This window comes from Primulina tabacum, chromosome 10 (genome assembly GCF_025594145.1).
Source record: "Primulina tabacum isolate GXHZ01 chromosome 10, ASM2559414v2, whole genome shotgun sequence".
In the NCBI taxonomy this organism is placed as follows: domain Eukaryota; kingdom Viridiplantae; phylum Streptophyta; class Magnoliopsida; order Lamiales; family Gesneriaceae; genus Primulina; species Primulina tabacum.
This window is the reverse complement of record NC_134559.1, coordinates 8,047,447-8,070,651: the sequence shown is the minus strand read 5'-3', so window position 1 is coordinate 8,070,651 and position 23,205 is coordinate 8,047,447. Positions and strand designations below refer to the sequence as shown.

The window sequence follows — 23,205 nt, the reverse complement described above, 5'->3', positions numbered from 1 at the left end:
TTATATGTAATAAGATCCATGTTTTTGTTGTTCTTGGTACCTGTCTTCATCCTTGATATGATCTACTTGTGTATTGATATGTGTTGGTGGTGTACGGGAATCTTGGATATGAGTTAAAGTATGTACTTTCATGAATAATTGAGTATTTTATATATAATTGTTGATGAACAATTGTACAAGAAACGGGGTTCTTTCAACAGTTTGTTTTTCCTTCTGCATTACCCATCTGCATTGTTTTCTGGCAATAACATGTATGCTGGTATCATTTGCTTTCTAGTTCTCTGTTTCTTGCGGTTGTTTTTAAGACGCTGACACACGTGATTCGGTCCCAAAACTTAACTAATCTTAGGACAACATATGCTTTGCTACTGGGCAATTTGGTTCACTTGTATATTTGAAGTTGCATTATTTTGCTGTCGATTACAATTCTGGTTCCCTTGCATATGCTATACTCGTCGTGGATGATCTGTAATCTTATTTGCTTTCGTCGTAACCATCCCCGGTTCTTCTGAAATACAGAATTTTATTTTGCGAGGTTGTAGGAAGAGACAAAAAAATTACAATCTTATGTGAAGTTTTCTGAAAAAAATTCAAGTTTCACCCATCTACCTCTATTCCTTAGAGCTTGCTTGCCTCTCTACCCCAAAACTCTGTTTCGCCAGGGGCCCATGAAACGGAAACAAGTTTATTATCTTGTCTTCCAACCTCGATGGTCATGGTTTTGATTCAACTGATAAGAATTGAGGGACCAATTTAAGCATCTGTAAAAAAAAAAAAAGGAAAAAGTTCATAGCTCTAATTCAACAAAACCCTTTTTCAAATGCTGGCTATTGTTCATAATCATTGGGCTAATCCTTCATTTATCCCCTTTTTAAGCCTTGAAATGGTGTTTCTTCGACTGTTTTTTCGCGTGCTAGTGTTCTTACAGAATGAGACAGTATGAGTTCACGCTATTTTGCTTCCAAGCGTTGATGGTAAAGCATAACACATCGATACATCCCGCCAAGGTTAAGTCCCTTGTGTAGATCAGCTTTCTGATGTTTGAAAATTTCTAAATTAAACACTTGTGTGAGCAGATTAGTTTAAATAGAGGTGTTGATATGGATAATCTATAAGGTCCTTGTTTGTGTGTACATTCGATTTTTTTGATTGGACAACTTTGGCGGGTTATGATGCAGTTTGATCTGCTGATCGGGGTTATATTTTTTGCTTCTCTACATTACCACATCGGATGGTACGACTCCTTTGTAATCTTGGTATTTTTTATTTAGGATTTTCCATGTGTCGACGACACTTTAATCAAAGGAGGAGGAGAGATGAGCCTCGAGTCACTCTCGTTGACTGACTTGAGATATGAGTCATTTGACACTCAGACCCTCTGGAATAAGCTAGCAGGGCAAAATTTTCTTTGAAGACATTGAAACTGGGAGAGGGCCGAAACAGGTCGTGCCCAGGGGAATGCTACTTGCTATATTTGGAAGACGATACTTCATTTTAAGAGGAGGATTTATCAATTATATAATTTAAGTGTCTACACAATTTAGTAACCTGAACATGGAAAAGCAGGGATACATACAGTATTAAGAGGTTTGGAACTGATAAGTAATAGTGAAAATGGATATTCCACAAGCTAAATCTAATGAGAGACATAAGGATTATCCAAAGGTTATAAAATAAGAGCGAGAGGACATGGTATTAAAGACCCACGCCACTACAACTCAATTGAAGGAACAGAACTTCACCTTCTCTGATTCTGTTGCACAATCCACTCTTGGCGTTTTTATGAATCGTTGTGAGCACAACTGTTCTCTTTATATTCGAATTCACATCTCTCCGGAAGAGAATTATCAAGGTTCTTAAATCTGATCTCATGTCTATAACACAATTTGATGACTTACGGGACTGTTGGGATGTAGGTGGCGCTCGAGAACGACAACGTTCTTAATCATCAAAGTGCAAGCTTTCCATACCCTTTATTGTGGAATCGTAATTCTTTGTGGTAGGATTGTTCCTCCCAGAGGAAATATGCTTTGGCTCCGAGGATCCACCAAGGGGTGAGATTCTTTGTCCACTTGATATTTTGTTTATCGTTGCTGGACTGGTTTCAGGAGTATGAAAACGATTAGGTTCAGCAGAATCGTTTCCCAATGTTAATGTTTCGCGACTTCCAGAAACAGCACCTCGCCACAGTGATCCACTAGACCTTCCAAACAAAGTGGAGCTTGACTGCTGCAAAATCCAACCATGCAATTTACAAAATAGTACAGGCCAAAATAAACAGGCGACACAAATATATGAAATTATAAAATGCACTCAGATTTTTGTTTTTGGTGAAACTTGTTGAGCTATTCATTTTCTCTCGCGCTTGGCCACTCAAACCAAGAAGCACCAATCTATTCTAACTGAATCATGCTATCTCATGATATTAGGAACTTTGTCCAGATTAGTCTGTAGAACATTGGAAATCTAACCAACTGGGTCGCATGTTCAAATCCAGCTGTACCTACAACAACCACAAAGCTTTAATCTACAGCCAGATGGGGCTAAAATTACGGCTTACCATGGCATCTTTGCTTGTTGAATCATTTGCAACAGGGCTTTTATTTCTAGAAAAGCTTCCAGCATTTACAACCTGTCCAGAACTCCTCCTTCTAGATGGATCAACTGAAGAAGTTCCTCCTTGCCTCCCCTCTTCCTCACCACCTACAATAAAAACCACATAAATTTTGGAATAATATATGGACTAGAGATCTTGCATAAATCTTAATAGTAAGCTACCGTAGATAAGCTGATCCGGAATAAGAAAGGCGGACAACAGATGCATGGAAAAGTACCTGGCAACCTTTCACCATTAGGAATCGCAGGGGGCAGTCCTGAGGTCATAACAGCGCTTGGGCCCTGAAACAAGCATACATTGTCTTCTCAAATGAAAATAATGAACATAAAATTTCCCAGATCGATAGAAGGTAAGGAACCAGGGGGGATTCACATTGTTTGTCATGACTCATCACTCAAGCCAATAGGTCACTTAAGCTGGAGATTTAAATACGTATTAAAAAAATTGATTTCAACCAAACTTAAACAAGACACAAAACGTGCATTGGAATGGATGACCTAGAGAAAGCACTCGCTGCATTGATTGCAATAAATAAAGGTAGACACTTTACTCAAGGAGTTCTAATACTGGGTTTGCTTAGACAGTAACCTGAAACACCTGATGCCTTTCAGTCTGCTTTCTGCTGAGAAAGGCGCTGCTAGCTAGCAGCATTAAGGTTAGCTTTAAGTTAAGTCATTCCAATTCTCTGATACTATGTCGACTTAAATTTTGAGAAGAGAGTGAATGGTAACAGTGCATGACTTGGTCACTCTGAACCAAAAAAATTGCCCAGGGATGTCGCTAAACTCTCTCTTGATGTAAATAACAATCAGCTATCTTACAAACGTGAAACTAATATATAAAATTTATCCATTACGCAGTCAATTTTTTTCCACTTCATCCCTCTTTCATAGCCACATATTTTTCCGGGTAAGGAATGGGAAATCTTTCTCCAGTCACATGAATCCAATTTTCATTTCATCATTTTTTAACAATGTCTTTGTCATTGATCCAATAGAGTATGTAAATGGAAGTCGAACTTTTACAAGATGCTTCATCTGGCATATCTCTAAGGCTTCGTACAATATGGAAAAGAGAACACAAATGTTTGGCTGGAGTTTAAAAAAATGCAGGTAATGGACATCTTGGAATCACTCAAAAGCAAAATGAAGTATCATGTTGCTTTAATATCATATCAGACGGAATGGAATTTTGGGAAAACACAGTATTAAGATCATCAAAAAAATCAAGTACCATATTTATGCAACAAAACCTAATTATTCTTGACTTTAGCACAATAAAATTTAAATCACTTACCCGGGAAGGAGTGGCCATCTGTGACTGCTGATACTTCAAGATAGTCCAATCAAAAACATAATCGAACTGAAAACCTGAAGCAAAAATACATGCATTACAGATTCAGAACTGAAAGGAGTTCACAAAATCACTACTCTCTGACCAAATTTTCCAGACCTTCGTGAATGAAGAGGTCACGGAATATTCTCTTAAGATAAGCATAATCTGGCTTGTCCTCAAAGCGCAGTGATCGGCAGTAATGGAAATATGATGCAAACTCGGTTGGATAGCCCCGGCACAGTGACTGAAGAAAATGCAAGATCACAGATAAACTTCCATACAAAAACGAAAGAATACTACCAAGCACAAAGTTCAGGCGTAAGCAGTGTTCTAAATGGAGGCTGCCTAGGAGGGAGGTGGCCATCGACCGCACCGCCTTCGCCTTAGGCGGTCAGAGGTGAGCTGGGGTTGGCGAGGCAGGCGAGCAAAAGTCAACAAAATTTAAAAAACCCTAATTATTAATACATTATACACTTTCTATTCAAAACATAATAGCCAAGCCAATCATCCTCATTTAATTTATGCATATATCACATGATTACATATAATTATGTATAAAAATAGTAAAAAAAATTCAACCGCCTCACTTACCGCCCCGTCACGGCCTACCGCCATTTACAACACTGGGCATAAGATTACCTCAATAGAAGTTGAAACCTTTTTCTCACTTATTTTCTCATATTTCTGCTTCTTAGTTCCTGCTTTTAGTCCCTGCCAAGGAAGGCTGCACAGAGTATAAATTAATGATACAGATCCCCACATAGTTTGGAGCCAAAATCATCAAGTTCTGAACCAATAGTTACCTTCCCCTTAAAAAATACATTAAGACATATCCCAGAGATTCCAAATCATCTCTCCTGCTTTGTTCTAAAAATCATATCAGTAGCATCTCAGTAAAGTTAGAAATTAGACTAAAATAATTGGAAGGAAGAAGTTAAATACAATATCCAGAGATCCATACCAATACCCAAGTGAGTATTCATGCTAGCATATCGTGCAGTTCCAGTCAAGTTTTTGTTCTCCCTTCATTGTGAAGGCACAAAAATATTCAAAGTCCAAACAAAGCATCTAAAGAAGACCTCAATGTTTCACACTGAACTACATCCCTCAAGTGAGAGAAATGGTGAACAACAGAAGAAAGGTAAAGATAAGCTTGATTCAGAAAATTCATCACTTGTCAACACAATAAAGTCTAATCCACAGGTGTAAGTCCAAAGAAAATCATGTCAAACTTGACTTGACAAGACGAGCATGAATGTAAAGAAAAAATGCACACATACAATAAAATAGAGCAAATCTATTATCTATTATTATTATATGTGGATGACAGAGACATCTTGAGTCAACTTTTACTTTTGGAAATGAATATACGATAATACATGATAGAAACAAGTGAAATCAGCACCCACATTCAAGAGGTGTCACTTTTATTTACCACTATGTGGAGTGCAGTCTCATTTAATCTTGACTTCGAGGTACATTAGTTCCTAATTACTTAATTGTACCAGCACAACTTCATAAAGAATAGGGAGAGAACAATTTTCAAAGATATGCAAGCGATTGACGACCTAAGCCTTCCATACATGGAGTAATGATACTAAGATTAAACACAAGAAGATAAAATGTAAATTGACTCTGATCTACTTCACTTTGAACATATTTTAATCTGAAAAGTAATTTTATTCTCCTTCTCTTTCTTGATTAAAATTATGATGTAACCCCTCTTCCTAGAGGTTAAGCAGTTGTAAACAGTTGCATTCTTATAACCCTGACAAATGTAGTTCACGAGAACCAACCACCCATGATAGTCAATGTTGTCAGTTATGCATGATTGCTGAAAGCAATGCTGATGCAAGGAAGTCAATGTAGAAAGTGACCAAGACACTCATTTCACCTGTAAGGAATATGCTGATGAGTTGAACTGTCTCTGTATTTCTTGGCCAGACCAAAATCAATAATGTAAACCTAATATTAATGTCAAAATTAAAACTTCACATCAGCATATCTGAAGAAATCCTCCAAATAAAGCACAGAAACACGTGTGAAGGAACCTGATTCGCACGACGTCCCAAGCCCATGAGGAAATTGTCTGGCTTGATATCTCGATGTAAAAATGATTTTGAATGGACAAATTCAACACGATTGATCTGAAAGAAATATTAGGCCGAAAAAGCTAGGTTTATCAGTAAATGCTACAGAAAATGCATTTCTTACAATAGCCATGATGGTGACAAGTATAAGGAAATTTAAAATAACCATTTGATCTGCAAGCATGAGCACCGTCTTCAGTGAAAGTTTTCTACTGCAAAAATTGAATAGATCTTCAAGACTTGGTCCAAGCAAGTCCATAACCAGAACATTGTAATCTCCTTCAACGCCAAACCATCTCACATTCGGTACCCCAGCTGCAATGTGATGAACAAATAGAATTTGGTTCCATAATATGTTCGAGAAAAATCCACCACTAGATCAAGAATGAAAACAAGATTCCAAAGGAATCATTACTTCCGCCCTGTAAAATTCTGTACAGTTTTGACTCGTACAGCAACTGGGGATGTTTAGTCTTTACATTTTCCTGAAACAATAAAACAGGATAAAAATCTGGAATCCCATGCGAACAAATGAACAGTTTTGAATGATCAAAACAACAAACTTGCACACTCTTCCTCAAAGAAAGAAACAAATAGTAGATTCAACCCATGAAATGAATTACTGTTCACGAGATAGCTCAAGTTTATCAAGAAGATGGAAGTATGAGAAGCCAATTCAACTTGTCCAAAATGAATTACTATGCACACTCTCCTTGTAATTCTAAGTAGCCGAAAAGAACGATTTTTCTAATTACAAAAGGAAGTAGTTCTATCTTTATTCTTTCCGATTAAAAGATTGGAAAAGAAGTCTAAGATGCACCACCTTACACCATTTAGGAATGAACTATTATCCCCAAAGCATATTTTCGGATACTGACCTTTAACCACGTTGGCAATTTAAACGGAAATGGATATGTTTAGAAACAACAAGCTATAGCAATAAATGACCAAGGCATATGTTTCAGACCAAAACATATATGCTTCAGATACTGACTTTTAACTACTTCGGTAATTTTAAAGGATATAGCTATATTAGGAACAACATACTATAGCCACAATAGAGTGACAATCACATTATGCGTGCTAACAAGATTAAACAAATCTAGCCATAGCATTAACCATGCAGTCTGCTACAGAATCCTGTACCTATAGATTCTACTTATCTAGTTATCTTCCATGATAGAGGAAAAGATATGCAAAAATATCAAGTCATTTCCATCCTTCCCACCAAGGGAAACAAAATCTCCATTAGTAACTCATAACTAAGAGAAATTATTCTATTCAAATATAAAAAAGAATCATGGTCTTCAATTATTTTGGTATAAAAATAACAAAGTTTCTAGAACCGATAAACTAGTCAAAATTCACAAGCACATGAAGACAATTAGAATGAAAATTCTCTGTAAATTCACAGTTTGAATTCCACCAAAATTTACTCTGTATGTTTCAACTTTCATACCACACACCACAGTTCCCGAACATAACTAATTCTCTCGGTTGGTAAGAACTTACCATAGCTAACATAGTATACTTCCGCAACAGAAGAAATCTGAGAACCCCAATTCCCAATTAAATAACAAATTAACAGCATGCATGCATGTATCCATTTATAAAATCAAACAATAGAAAAGTAAATGATCTCATGAGAGTTGAGACCTCATTATTCAGTTCGACCCGAGCAAAAATCTCAACTAATTAATTACACAACCATATGATCAACATCCAAACAACTTCGTGAATGAGAAGCAAACAATTTGTCATGACACAAAAAAAATCACTACAAACAACACAACTCACAAGTTTAATTGCCAACTCCTCGTTAGTCTGAATATTAGTCCCTGCACCAGTAAATTAACCAACAATTAACACAGAATCGACAAAGTCACGTCCAAAACCGAAGGAATTGCATGAAAATCAAACAGTTGTAAGTACCCAGATAGATCTCTCCGAAGGATCCACTGCCGATTTTCCGACCCAGTCGATACTTGTTCCCCACTCGCGGCTCCATTGACCAAAAAAAACCTAGATTTCAGCTTTTCTCCTCGCACACAAAATTCATCGGAAACCAAACTCCAGGAAAAAGATACGGAGATCTACAGGCTCGTTTTAGGGAATTGTAGCATGAATTGAAAGAATTAAAAGCAATTAATTCCCACTTTAAGAAAAACACACCAGGGTTAGCAGACGTAAAGAAAAAGAATTTGCGTATCTCCGTCGAAATATACTCTTTTACGTTGCTTTTAGGTAGAAAAATGGAAGATATGTGCGTGGACAGCACGCGTTGAGTGCGCGTGTGGTGGTAGGTTTGGTTTTGCTGAAAGTATAGGATCGGGTTCGCTGGTGATGGTGGTCGTAAGGGACCACGGTCACGTGAGACACGTGACCCTTCCATTCTCTTGCACATCCTAAATTTATTATTAATTAATTATTAAATATAATACAATATTATTTTTTATTACAATATTATAAAAAAAAATTTGAATCGTATTTAAACGTCATTTTTTTTATTTATATACTACAATTTCGGGGGAAATTTTTTCTTTTTATAAAATAAATTAGACAAATATTTGTGTGAGACGGTCTCACAGGTCGTATTTTGTGATACGGATCTCTTATTTGAGTCATTCATAAAAAAATATTACTTTTTATGCTAAAAGTGTTACTTTTTATTGTGAATATCGGTAGGGTTGACCCGTCTCACAAATAAAGATTCGTGAGATCCGTCTCACAATAGACCTATACTTCCAAATGTTTTTAGATCTAGTATACTAACTTCTTGTATAAAAAAAATTACGTTGGAATAATTAATTTTTCATCAAATGTTCCACAAAATTCTTGAATAACTCTTATTCAAAAGAACAGAAAACAATTCTCAAATAATGAATTGACCAAGCTATTTGAGTTAGTTCTTTCAATCCAAGACTCAAAGATCTATCAATCCTGCTGGTGCTATTCCTATGCAAGTACCAGTTAAATTTCCATATTCATCTAGCTTAGTTGGTTAACCACAGTAACAGGGGTCCTCGGACTCGGCAGCCCCATATATGCCACTCGTGGAGAGAGTCGAACCTTTGGACTAGGTCGTGGTGATGGTATGGGCCCGTAAACGTTGATAGGTCCACATGCCACTCGAGGTGAAAGGTTAACTTGTTCGAGTGCTCGGGTTTGTAGCTCTGCAGGGTACTCGCGGACACATCCAATACTGGTCCGGCTCCTGTGCTCCATTTCCACGACATGCGTCTAGCCAAGTTGTACACAGGCTTATTATCTTCTAATGAGTCTGTTCTTGGAGGCGATTCGGGTCTAGTGATACGAGGAAGATCATCGTCTGTCGCACATCTCTGAATGAAACAAGAGATCAAAAAGACTATGATCAGATGGGAACTTAATCTGCAGATGAAATTTGTTTTGAACGTTTCCAATAATTACCTCTACGTTGGCAAGATCAACATGGTGCTCCTCGAGGAAGCCTATGAATTCTTTGAAGTTCTCTTCGGTTGGGAGATAGTGACCGCTGTAAGGCCAGATTGCCTGTTAAAGTTCAACAAAGTTTAGTCGAAATCATACATGAAATCAACCGTTAAGCACGAGTGTGTTTATTTACCTCAAGAACACCTTCATGAGCGACCAATCGTCCGGCTGCTGTGATGGCTCCTCCAGCTAGGAAACTTGAGTGCTGGAAAAGGCCTTTTTTCTTCTGTCCTACATACAAAGTTCTCGTCGTGCTTAGAATGAATATCCATTTCGAGCCCTCGATTGTATCCACCAAAATACCACTTCGTCTGTACACAAGTTTCCCGTTTTCGACCACGGCCTCGTATGCCTCCCTTTCATTCTGGTAACAATAAATGATGGATCAGTAAAGCAAAACTTGACATTTTTGATACATTTGAGCTTAGAAATCACAATACTAATGATATATGCGTTCTTACTGGTCCTAGGTACTTGATGCATTGACGTTGTAAATTGTTTCGTGGGCACTTTTCAAGGTTTATTTCTTTTCCATCTCCAACATCCAACCTTCATCACAGGACAAAAATAAAATAAGAAATGCCGGTTTATTGTATCTAGAGAAACAAAAAAAAAAAAATACAGATTGGTTTTTGTTCTTTCAAACAGGACCAATGTGTATTCACCAGTAAAAGAAAGGTTGTGAACTTTCACTCATGAACCAGATATCGTAATAGAGATGTAAATTATGTCCATAACGATGCCGTGGATCGATCTGATGAAACAAAGCAAACAAAATATGAATCAGGGGGCTGAAACATAGCTTACTTGATTAGGTCTGACAGACTAAGCTTTTGGAGACTTACTGCTTCAAGCCAGTGCCGTAGAGCCAGTTTTTGAGCCTTTTCATCCTTGCACATGCCCTTTCCTACCTGCAATATATTTGATCTCAGTCCAAATTCGCAAAACAAAAATTAAACCGAAAAAAAAAATTTACAGGAAAACAAGATAGAAAGAATCGTAAACTTAGGTAGTTGGATATGAACCTTGGCTACTCTTGTACGTGCTCTAGCCCACCTTGAGACAGCTGTTTCGGGTTTCTCGTCAGTGAAGAACAACTCAGAGCTCCGTTTCAGAGCTGCAAAGTCCAAGGCCTTCCACCTATAAAATTTAAATATAAACAAAAAAGAGTTGGTTAACCAATAAAAAGCCAAAAAAATGGGGGACGACGTCAAGCAACTCGATGATCAGAAACAAACCATAGCTCCTCCACAATAACTGCACAATCTGCAAGGTTTCTTCGAGTTCGGTAGCTCTTATAGACCTTTTGCAGCTTCACAGCTGCCTCATCAAGCTCACTAACCGGGTGAGGTGTGAATAAAAACTCGGATTCAGGGAGAGAAGCAGCAGAAACTGATGTATAAGCACTACCAATGGAATTGATATTCGAATCATCAGGTTTCGAATTCCGGATTTCTTGAGCTAGATTCTTGAATGGAAGGGTATTTTCAATCACAAGTTTTTGGGGCTTGCAGTTCCACTTATCAAAGCTAGCAGCTCTTAAGTCCATTGTCCTGATTTCCACCAGCTAAGCAAATATCGACTTTCAAATTGAGAAGACCGTGCGTTGTAATCTGATGCCAAGCTGAAACGAGCAACGATAACGACAATCCCATCCAAGACTTCAAAGCCCGCACCTGCAAAGTTTGTTGTCAAACTCTACATCAATCATCATATAACATTTTACAGGAACACACATAACAGCTCTGCAAAGAAAATGAATTTTTGTCAAGTTAAATGAGTCGAATCAGTGTCTCAAGCGAAAACTACAAATCTTTACATCGGACTATCTAATAAAATTCAATGGTTGATCATTCAGACCCACAAAACAGTTCTTAGCGCGACAGTTTGGACCATATTCGATGCTGACTTTTTCGAAATTCACGTGTAAATTTTTCGCTAAAATCTTTCCAAGTCCCTATCAAATCTTTGGGTTCCACCTATTAGGCAGTCACAAAACCATGGACAAACAGAGCCAGGGGTCGCAGGTGATTGATAAAACAACATATAAACCTTATAATTTCTGCTAAGAGCTCAAGTTTCGCCCCCTAATTACAAGTCTACACCCTTGTCAGATATAGCCCCATCTCCCCAAATCTTGGCCCTCCTTGACAATAACTATTGCTCCTACAGCAAAAAGCATTTCATTGTAAACATTTAAAATCAAGAACCCATATTGAATCCTTGAAGAAAAATGCTTTCCCACAATTAAAAAAATAAGAACCCAATCACTCACCAGAAATTGACCACCTCGGTCTCCTCAAGTACCTTTTCCTGCCAAAGATGTCAGCAGATTTCTTATCCCAATGTGTTGTTTTAAATTAGAATCACCACTCAGATTTATATACTTTCGTCTATTGAAACTTCAAAGACGAGTTCCACGTTTGCGTTAGCGACTCTACGGTGGAGTTTGAATTCAAATTCAATCGACAATCGGGTTTACACCAACAAAAAATCTGCATGTTTTTCTTGAAATGTGAAAAGCATAAAAAATGGTGGGTCGTCTCATTCAAAATTTTGGTGCTTCTTTTGAATCAAATTCAAAGCTCGATCTTTGAAGTACAAAGTTCCTCTGAGTTGAAAATATATATGCATGAGCACTATATTTTATATTAAAGGCTTTCAGCACTAGGGATGATGTGAATTTTCCCAGCAGGTTCGGATCCGAACCTAAGCTCCGATGGGAAAACTCGAAATGGAATGCACATGCATACTATGAACCATCCCCAATAATATTATTATAATAATAATAAATTAATACATGTATAATAACATGTACATATACACTTACCATAACATGTACAGACACGTGTTCTACCTCAATTTGTTATCGTTGTCGTCGTCGTCGACCATCGTGCAACTTAGAACCAAGGTTTGGGGAAGATTGGAGCTCCATTTTGGTAACCAAATAAGTTTTTTTCACTGTTGTAGGCAAAGTTCAAATCTAATGTTCGAATTATGTATTTGAGTTCGATTTTGTTGGGTTTGATGGTTGATATACGTTTTATTATTGATTGTAGGTGAATCATTGAGCTAGTTGGAGGTGTATTCAAATTTTCTGATATTACCGGACAAATATTTCGAATTTTTCGGATTTATATTATTGGAAATTCGATTTTTAGTGTTTAATAATTCTATATTGGATCTTTAATAATTTACAAATTTAATTCCTATGGGTCGGGGATAGGGATTCCCGAGTTAGATAGAATCAAATGGGATGGGGATATAATTCGGAAACGGAGATGAGTGAGAGAAAATCGATCCCTCCCCCATCTCATTGTTATTTCTGAAGCGGGGATGAGACGAAGATGAGAATTTAATCCCCGTGAGGTCGGGCATGAGGATTCCCCAATCAAACATAAGCGAGGCGGGTATGGGAGCTGAGATATAATTCGAGAGCGAGGATGGGGAGGGTTTGCCCCATTGTCATCCCAACTCAACACAAGAAAGATACACGAGAACCATTTCCACGCGCACACAAATATGAAAAAACTTTCAAACAAAACAAGCTGTGAAATATTCTCCACGAAGAATCTATATAGATGATAACCCAAAATATAAAATAACTCTTTGATATATCTATGTATATATAGTTATTACATTTTGCAACTATGAACTTTTGAATAATTATTTAAAATATAAATGAATAAATTCGAGTGTAGATAATACAATTAAAAAAAAGTTCACAAATTTTGAAAAAAAATAAATACATCGTTTTCAGTCGAATTTTTTCTATGCATCATTTCACATATCAGAATTTTAGACATTTATGACTTGTAACTCTGGATACAATAACATACAGTTTGATGCGATTCGGGTGAAATAGATGAGCCGAGTCGGGTACTCTGCCGGATCTGCTATCAAGATAATAAAGGAAATAAGAGCAATGTAGATATCTGAACCAGAAGCTTCTTCCCGGGCGGAGAGGATTTCCTGCACTCAAGAAGGTAACCACGTGAATGGGCGCCGGAGGGGTGTCCGGCATGGCCACTCTGATGCTTAAGTCAGTGAATGATTCAAGCTAAGAAACCAATGTAACCAAGTAATGGTTGTGATATTGGTGTGAATGAATCAATGTAAATGTAAAGAGAGAAACCTGGTATTTTATAGTAGGAGAAGTAATGATGACCTCGTTCTCCGTACTATCTACTAATTATAGTAGGACGACTGAGCACACCCTATATTCTAACATGTCAAATCATATACTAGTCACATCCTGCCTGTCTGATTCCGTCAACCACTTGGATCGATGTCAGAGATGAGACTGTCGCCCACATCCTATTTTGCTAGTACACTCGAGTGCGGTGCTCATATCGAGGTAGCCCGGGTAAAAAGTTTCCGGGAGCTTGAACGAGAGCCCGGGCGTCCGGTGGCCCGGGGAGGAGACGTCCCGGGCATTCACCCGCCTGGCTCCTGATGAACCCTTCCCGCCGGCTTGTCCTGATTCTGGCCACCCATCCAGTATCCTGGGTCGTCCATGCCCCGGGCACAAGAATCGTCCATGACTCGGGTACAACCCGGGCAATCCCGAGGGTATCATCACTCCCTCCTTAAATAGTCGGGCTAGAGTCATACTCGCTGTCCCGATTAGTCTTCTGTCCCCGATTATGCAAAATATTTCAATTTGTCTGTAAAAGCATCGGGGGCTTCATGTATCCCAGAGATAGGATGAGGTGCCAGGAACTCGTGTCTTATGGACTTGAGATAAGATGTCGGGGCCTCGTATCTCCCGGACTTAGGAATGGTCGAGGTGCGGAGCCCCGAGCCAGATTTGAGAACCCTGGGCTTATGAATAACCAAGGTGCGGAACCTTGGGCCGGGGAGCATGTCCCGGGACTTGGGAGTGGTCGAGGTGCGGAGCCCCGAGCCAGGTTTGAGAAACCCTAGGGCTTAATAGATAACCAGGGTGCGGAGACCATGGCCTTCATAAATGGTCGAGGTACGGAGCCCCGAGCCAGGTAAGGATCCCTGGACTTAATAAATAACCAGAGTGCGGAGCCCTGGCCTTCACGAATGGTTGAGGCACGGAGCCCCGAGCTAGGGTACGGATCCCTGGACTTAATAGATGACCGAGGTACGGGTCCTGGGGCCTTCATAAATGGTCGAGGTACGGAGCCCCGAGCAAGGGTACGGATCAATGGACTTAATAGATAACCAGGGTGCGGAGCCCTGGCCTTCATAAATGGTCGAGGTATGGAGCCCCGAGCCAGGGTACGGATCCCTGGACTTAATAGATAGCTAGGGTGCGGAGCCCTGGCCTTCACGAATGGTCGAGGCACGGAGCCCCGAGCCAGGGTACGGATCCCTGGACTTAATAGATGACCGAGGTACGGGTCCTCGGGCCTTCATAAATGGTCGAGGTACGGAGCCCCGAGCCAGGGTACGGATCCCTGGACTTAATAGATAAACAGGGTGCGGAGCCCTGGCCTTCATAAATGGTCGAGGTACGGAGCCCCGAGCCAGGGTACGGATCCTTGGACTTAAAAAATGACCGAGGTACAGGTCTTCAGGCCAGGGTACGAGTCCCTGGACTTAAAAGATGTCCGAGGTACCGGTCCCCGGGCTAGGGTACGGGTCCCTGGACTTAAAAGATGACTGAGGTACGGGTCCCTGGACTTAAAAGATGACCGAGGTACGGGTCTCTAGACTTAAAAGATAACTAGGGTGCGGAGCCCTGGCCTTCATGAGTGATCGAGGACCCGTACCTCGGTCATCTTTTAAGTCCAGGGACCCGTACCTCGGTCATCTTTTAAGTTCAGGGACCCGTACCCTGACCCGGGGACCCGTACCTCGGTCATCTTTTAAGTCCAGGGACCCGTATCCTGGCCTAAAGACCCGTATCTCGGTCATTTTTTAAGTCCAGGGATCCGTACCCTAGCTCGGGGCTCTGTACCTCGACCATTTATGAAGGCCAGGGCTCCGCACCCTTGTTATCTATTAAGTCCAGGGATCCGTACCCTGGCTCGGGGCTCCGTACCTCGACCATTTATGAAGGCCCGAGGACCCGTACCTTGGTTATCTATTAAGTCCAGGGATCCGTACCCTGGCTCGGGGCTCCGTACCTCAACCATTCGTGAAGGCCAGGGCTCCGCACCCTGGTTATCTATTAAGTCCAGAGATCCGTACCCTGGCTCGAGGCTCCGTACCTCGACCATTTATGAAGGCCAGGTCTCCGCACCCTGGTTATCTATTAAGCTCAGGGTTCTCAAACCTGGCTCGGGGCTCCGCACCTCGACCATTCCTAAGTCCGGGAGATACGAGGCCCCGGGATCTTATGCAAAGCCTGGGAGACTTGAGGCCCCGGTATCTTATGCAAAGACCGGGAGGCACGAGGCCCCGACATCTTATCTCAAGTCCATAAGACACGAGTTCCCGGCACCTCATCCCATCTCTGGGATACATGAAGCCCCCGATGCTTTTACGGACAAATTAAATATTTTCCATGATCGGGGACACAAGACTAATCGGGACAGCGAGTATGACTCTAGCCCGACTATTTAAGGAGGGAGTGATGATACCCTCGGGATAGCCCGGGTTGTGTCCGAGTCATGGACGATTCTTGTGTCTGGGGCATGGACGACCCAGGATACTGGATGGATGGCCAGAATCGGGACAAGTCGGCAGGAAGGGTTCATCAGGAGCCGGGCGGGTGAATGCCCAGGGACGTCTACTCTCCGGGCCACCGGACACCCGGGCTCTCGTTCAAGCTCCCGGGAACTTTCTACCCGGGCCACCTCGATATGAGCACCGTACTCGAGTGTACTAGCAAAATAGGATGTGGGCGACAGTCTCATCTCTGATATCGATCCAAGTGGTTGACGGAATCAGACAGGCATGATGTGACTAGTATATGATTTGACATGTCAGAATATAGAGTGTGCTCAGCCGTCCTACTATAATTAGTAGATAGCACGGAGAACGAGGTCATCATTACTTCTCCTACTATAAATACAAGGTTCTCTCTTTATATTTACATTGATTCATTCACACCAATATCACAACCATCACTTGGTTACATTGGTTTCTTGGCTTGAAACATTCACTGACTTAAGCATCGGAGTGGCCACGCCGGACACCTCTCCGGCGCCCATTCACGTGGTTACCTTCTTGAGTGCAGAAAATCCTCTCTGCCCGGGAAGAAGCTTCTGGTTCAGATATCTACATTGCTCTTATTTCCTTTATTATCTTGATAGCAGATCCGGCAGAGTACCCGACCCGACTCATCCATTTCACCCGGATCGCATCACCGTTAAACATGACTAAAAAAGAGATTATTCAAAAGAAGTCAGAGGTTAGATAAAGAATAACTCTGATTTTGTTTATTGTCATTGTATATGATACAATCGAATAAAACTATGTTCGTTAATCAGAAAAAATCAATAACATTATTAGAATAATCTTTTTATGATCCACATTACTTTCAGTCTCTTCGAAACATGGTTTCCGAGCCTTATCACAATTAATCTAGTATCATTGCATAATCCAATAGAATGTTCTATATTTCGCAAAAACATCACTGGAATGGCACTCTAGAATATCTCATTCCATTTAAGAATTATAGAGTATACACGTCGTGCAATAGATCAACATTTTTATCTGAATGACACGTCGTATTAGAACTTAAATACAACATTCCCTCAAAATATTTCTTAGAAACCATGTGTTCATTTACGCACTTAAACATCAAGAGTCTGTGTCAATATAGATCTCTGCTGAAAATATGACGTATTACTTACAGTAATGCCAAACGTTTGGTGTGTGCTCTCAACAATTGTTGCAATAGGATTATTGCAATATTTAAGCAAAAGTTCATTGGAAATATCAATTGTTGCACAGCCATCATTTGATTATAAAATTTTTCCATCCCTTATATTAACAATACAATCTGAAAATTGCTTCACTTCATAACATTCTTCATAAGAACTTAAATTTTACGGTCACATATTTTTTGTCAATCTTAGAACTGTGCAGTGTCTCCAAATGTACGACCAATTGATAGCGGCAAGAACAATATATTGTATACTGCCATTTGGAATAACATGCAATATTTGATAAAAATCACCACCGAAAACAATTTGTCTCCAAAAGTCAATTGAATACTTGAAGGATTGACGAATCTCATTATATTTTTCATGTTTTTATCCAACTCTTCCAAACATAACTTATTCATCATTGGAGTCTCATCTCAAATGATAAGTTTATATTTTATAACAAGCTCATAATGATGACTCTCTTATTTGATATAGCATCTTGATTTCTTAATAAGATTAAATGGAATTTGAAAGCGATAATGAACGGTTCTTCCATTAAAAAGAGGAGTCATTTGTGTATTTTGATTGAAGTATTATCTCACATGCAGTTGTATTTGGGCAGTATATATTATGACAATATGTGTTAGATCAATTATGCGAATTCACACATATAAATATCACACAAGCCCTGACTGTAATTAATTAAAATACTATAAACAAGCCTAAATCTAAGCAATTGTATTTCTATTAATATATCATGATCACAAATCACAAAATTATGCGACTTGACTTGTTATGAATATGTATTTTTCTAAAATTAAAATAAAAAAGTTATTTAACAAGTCAAAGTAAAATCATTTAATATTTAAATTGAATAAATATAAATATTTTATTTAGCATTCAGTCTAAAAAATACATATTTAGCTGAATAATAATTCAAATATGTTTCTATACATGTGTATTGTTTAACGACGATTTTAATTGGACATATATTTCTTTTTCTTTTTTTATGACGTGAGAATCTTAAATCGCTATTATTTAGGCCCAAACTAATTATAAAAGCTCAAGCCCACAATTAATTATAAAAGCCCAAGCCCATTATGAGGATTCTCATTATTCAAGGGAGGATGATTTTATGCTTAAACTTTTTAGCTTTCAATTAACATTTTTGAATTATTTTCTCACTTGAGCGTCGGAATTTCTACGCCGGGCAAACCCCGAAGCCTCTGACATTTGTTTGTGACGCGGGTGATAATCACAAAGATTTCTCTCCACCGAAGTCACTTAGACCCGTTTATGAACCAACAGAGTAATTCGGCTAATCACAATTTTTGACAATATCAATTTCATTATTAGATTTGGGAAATGCATGCTTTCGATAAGTTATATTTAATTTTTTAGATATGTTATTTTTAAAATTAAATGAAAATAATCTACAATACATATTATATATAGGTTAAAATGGTGTGCTTTATATGGGAAAAAAATATTTAATTAGAAGCATCTTAGCAAATATATTAAATTTTGTTGTGAAAAAGTAAAAATTTATGGTAAAAAGTAAAAATCTCAAACTCTCAAAATTTACCAAACAACATACTTTATAATATTTTTTTCTCTACTCAATTGTATCAAATCTTTACAAATGGAGACCTATTTATAAGATTTCTTTGGAAAACAATCCAAAAACAATTTCATCATTACATACATCATCACACACTAATTTTCAATATTCAACACCTAATTTTACCTAAGTTTCAACATTCAACATTATAATTTTCAATACAAATATTTTTCATATTTTCAACACTCCCCCTTGTGATGATGATCATGATACGATGATATCTTCATTACGTGATTTTGTACTGCCTCGTTAAAAACCTTACTAGGAAAAACCCATTGGGATAAAAACCATAGTAAGGGAAAAAGAGTGCAGTCACGTAAACTCCCCCTCATGTTGACATGAACAATTCTTCACAAATTTCGTAGATTGCGCATCTCAATATTATATATGTGATTTCTGAATATTGTCGTAGGAAGTGCCTTTGTGAAGAGATCTGATGAGTTTTCACTTGATTGAATGTGACGAACATCAATACATTTATTCTTCTCAAGCTCCTTGGTGAATGCGAAGAACTTAGGAGGAATATGTTTAGTTCTATCGCTTTTTATGTATCCTTATTTCATTTGAGCTACACATGCAGCATTATCTTCATATAGTATCACAGGCTTCTCGTCGAATGATAATCCACATGAGATTTGGATATGTTGGCTCATTGATTTTAACCACACACATTCACGGCTTGCTTCATGTAGTGCAATAATCTCGGCATGATTTGATGAAGTTGTTACAAGCATTTGTTTCTGTGAACGCCAAGAAATTGCAGTGCCTCCACGAGTAAATACATATCCAGTTTGGAACGTGCCTTGTGTGGATCAGATAAGTATCCAGCATCGGCATAACCAATTATACTTGGATTAGCATCTTTTGAATACAAAAGTCCCAAGTCTGTCGTTTCTCGTAGATAACGGAATATATGTTTAATTCCGTTCAAGTGTCTCTTTGTTGGATATGTGCTAAATCTTGTCAACAAATTTACGACAAAAGATATATCAGGCCTTCTACAATTTGTAAGATACATAAGAGCACCGATAGCACTTAGATATGGTACTTCTGGACCAAGAATATCTTCATCATCTTCACATGGACGGAATGGATCCTTTTCTATGTTTAATGATCTAACAACCATTGGAGTACTTAAAGGATTTGATTTATCCATATTAAAACGTTTAAGGATCTTTTCTGTATAATTTGTCTGGTGAACAAATATTCCACATTCTTTTTGTTCAATTTGTAAACTCAGACAATACTTGGTTTTTCCAAGATCCTTCATTTCAAATTCTTCCTTCAAGTATGACACAACTTCTTGAATTTCCTTATTCGTTCCAATGATGTTTAAATCATCAACATATACAGCAATAATTACGCATCTGGATGTTGTTTTCTTAATGAAAACACAAGGGCATATTGAATTATTTACATATCCCTTTTTCATCAAGTGATCACTTAGTCGATTATACCACATTCGACCGGATTGCTTTAACCCATATAATGATCTTTGTAATTTCAAATAATAACATTCTCTGGATTTTGAACTTTGTACTTCAGGCATCTTAAATCCTTCAGGGATTTTCATATATATATATTACTATCAAGTGATCCATATAAGTAAGCTGTAACAACATCCATAAGACGCATTTCTAAATTTTCAGATACCGCCAAGCTAATCAAATACCGAAACGTAATTGCATCCATCACGGGAGAATACGTTTCTTCATAATCAATTCCAGGCCTTTGAGAAAAACCTTGCGCAACAAGTCGAGCTTTATATCTTACTATTTCATTTTTCTCATTTCGCTTTCGAATAAAAACCCATTTGTATCCAACAGGTTTTACACCTTCAGGTGTAAGGACTATAGGTCCAAAAACATGACGTTTATTTAATGAATCCAATTCAATCTGGATGGCTTCTTTCCATTTTATCCAATCCTGCCGATTTTTACATTCACCAAAAGATTTTGGTTCATGATCTTCATTATTATTTATGATGTCGATTGCCACATTATAAGAAAATATATCATCAATTTCTTCTATATCTTTTCGGTTCCATATTTTTCCAGTATTAATATAATTGATAGATATTTCATGATTCTCGTCAGTTTGTGGTTCTGACAGAACATTTTCATCATCATGTGTTTCTTCAGGAACACCATTCTCTATTTTGTGATCATCATATGTTTCTTTAGGAACATCATTCTTTATTTTGTGATCATCGTGTTTCTCTATGAATTTTCTTTTTCGAGGATTTTTATCCTTGGAACCGACTGGCCTTCCACGCTTCAGGCGTTTAATGACATCATGAGTATCTTCAATTTGTTTCTTCGGAATTTCAATTCGAGCAGGGGCATTTGCAGCATGTATATCTGATTTAGTTACCCCTTTTGTGTCTGCAAATGCATATGGTATTTGATTTGCTATTCTTTGCAAGTGCACAATTTGCTGTACATCTTTTTCACATTGTTTTGTTCTTGGATCCAGATGTAACAATGATGATATATACCATGTAATTTCTTTTTCGGTATGTTTCTGTTCTCCCCCTAACATTGGGAAGATTTCCTCATTAAAATGACAATCAGCAAAACGTGTTGTGAACACATCGCCTGTCTGAGGTTCAAGATATCGAATGATTGATGGACTATCATAACCGATATAAATTCCAACCTTTCTTTGAGGTCCCATTTTCTTTCGTTGAGGTGGTGCAATAGGCACATACACCATACATCCAAAAATTCTCAGATGAGAAATGTCTGGTTCTTTACCAAATGCAAGCTGCAATGGGGAGTATTTATGATATGCACTTGGTCTGATGCGAATTAATTAAGCATCATGTAAAATTGCATGTCCCCATATAGAAATAGGGAGTTTTTTTTTCATAATCATTGGTCTGGCAATCATTTGCAGACGTTTAATCAATGATTCAGCCAATCCATTCTGTGTATGTACATGAGCAACATGATGCTCAACAATGATTCCCATAGACATACAATAATCATTGAAAGTTTGGGAAGTAAATTCACCAGCATTATCAAGTCTAATTTTCTTGATTGTATAATCAGGAAATTGATTCCTCAATTTTATTATTTGAGCAAAAAATCTTGCAAATGCAACATTTCGAGTTGACAATAAACATACATGTGACCATCTGCTGGAGGCATCAATCAATATCATAAAGTATCTGAATAGTCCACATGGTGGATGGATTGGTCCACAAATATCACCCTGAATACGTTCAATAAACATTGGTGATTCAGTTTGGATTTTGGCTGGTGATGGTCTTATAATAAGTTTTCCAAGAGAACATGTTTTACATTGAAACTTATTATTCTGAAAGATCTTCTGGTCTTTCAGCGGATGACCATGTGTATTTTCTATAATTCTTCGCATCATTGTTGAACCAGGATGTCCTAATCGATCATGCCAATTGGTTAATATTGAAGAATTATCAACTACCATGTTTGATTCAATGTGACTTATATGTGTATAATGCAATCCAGTAGGGAGCATTGGTAGTTTTTCAATCACATATTTCTTTCCTGATTTATATGTGATAAGACACATATACTTCTCATTCCCTTCATTCATTGTTTGAGCATCATAACCATGGGAATATATATCATTAAAACTCAACAAATTTCTTTTCGATTGTGGTGAATATAAAGCATCATTGATCAAAAGTTTTGTACCATTAGGTAACAAAAATTGTGTTTTATCACATCCTTTAATCAAGTCTACAGGACCTGATATTGTATTCACCGTTGTTTTTGTTGGTTTTAGTTCCAAGAAATATATTTTATCTCGGAGGATAGTGTGCGTTGTACCACTATCGGGTATGCAAACTTCAGCTTTGCTCATAACATTTTCCATATTTGAACTTAAAAAAAATATGCAATGAAATAAAATTACTGACAATACATATGTAAATATAACACATATCATAATTGTACAATAAAACATTATTATATGAATCCATGAAAAATAAATTATTGCACATTTATATTCTACCATTATATTGTTTATTTTCGGAGAAATCATTGAGAAAATCTGTAGCATCAATATTGTTCATTTCTATCCCACCAACATATTGATCATTTCCAGAGAAATCATTCATAAAATCAGCAGCATCAAAATGAGTTGAATTACTCAAACGGTCACTTCGTTCAGTGAAGTTGGTCTCTTTTTCTTTCCCCTTTATCAATTCTTTATAGAGCTTGCAAAGGTGCTCAGGGGCTCGACAAATACGAGACCAATGTCCTGGAGTGCCGCATCTGAAACAAGAACTTTCAA

At 38.0% G+C, this 23,205-nt stretch overlaps 2 protein-coding genes across 2 annotated transcripts; both read right to left on the bottom strand.

Annotated features, from left to right (window-relative positions):
* Nucleotides 1–1,488: 1,488 nt before the first annotated feature.
* Nucleotides 1,489–8,307, bottom strand: LOC142506226 (casein kinase 1-like protein 2). The gene is made up of 14 exons (XM_075619411.1): nt 7,975–8,307; nt 7,840–7,880; nt 6,458–6,527; nt 6,209–6,357; nt 6,004–6,099; nt 5,847–5,917; nt 4,914–4,975; nt 4,756–4,819; nt 4,592–4,676; nt 4,070–4,196; nt 3,914–3,987; nt 2,835–2,898; nt 2,561–2,703; nt 1,489–2,229 (listed from the first exon to the last, which is right to left on the bottom strand). The coding sequence occupies exons 1-14, from the start codon at nt 8,048–8,050 to the stop codon at nt 1,942–1,944; spliced, it is 1,410 nt and encodes a 469-aa protein (XP_075475526.1). The 5' UTR covers nt 8,051–8,307; the 3' UTR covers nt 1,489–1,941.
* A 611-nt stretch (nt 8,308–8,918) lies between these two features.
* Nucleotides 8,919–12,129, bottom strand: LOC142505390 (IQ domain-containing protein IQM1-like). Its single transcript, XM_075618364.1, is given in 10 exon segments — nt 8,919–9,245; nt 9,248–9,383; nt 9,472–9,573; nt 9,647–9,877; nt 9,975–10,062; nt 10,179–10,267; nt 10,359–10,424; nt 10,539–10,653; nt 10,752–11,189; nt 11,789–12,129. Coding segments are annotated over 9 exon segments (1,353 nt in total). The 5' UTR covers nt 11,063–11,189; nt 11,789–12,129; the 3' UTR covers nt 8,919–9,030.
* Between the last annotated feature and the right edge of the window lie 11,076 nt (nt 12,130–23,205).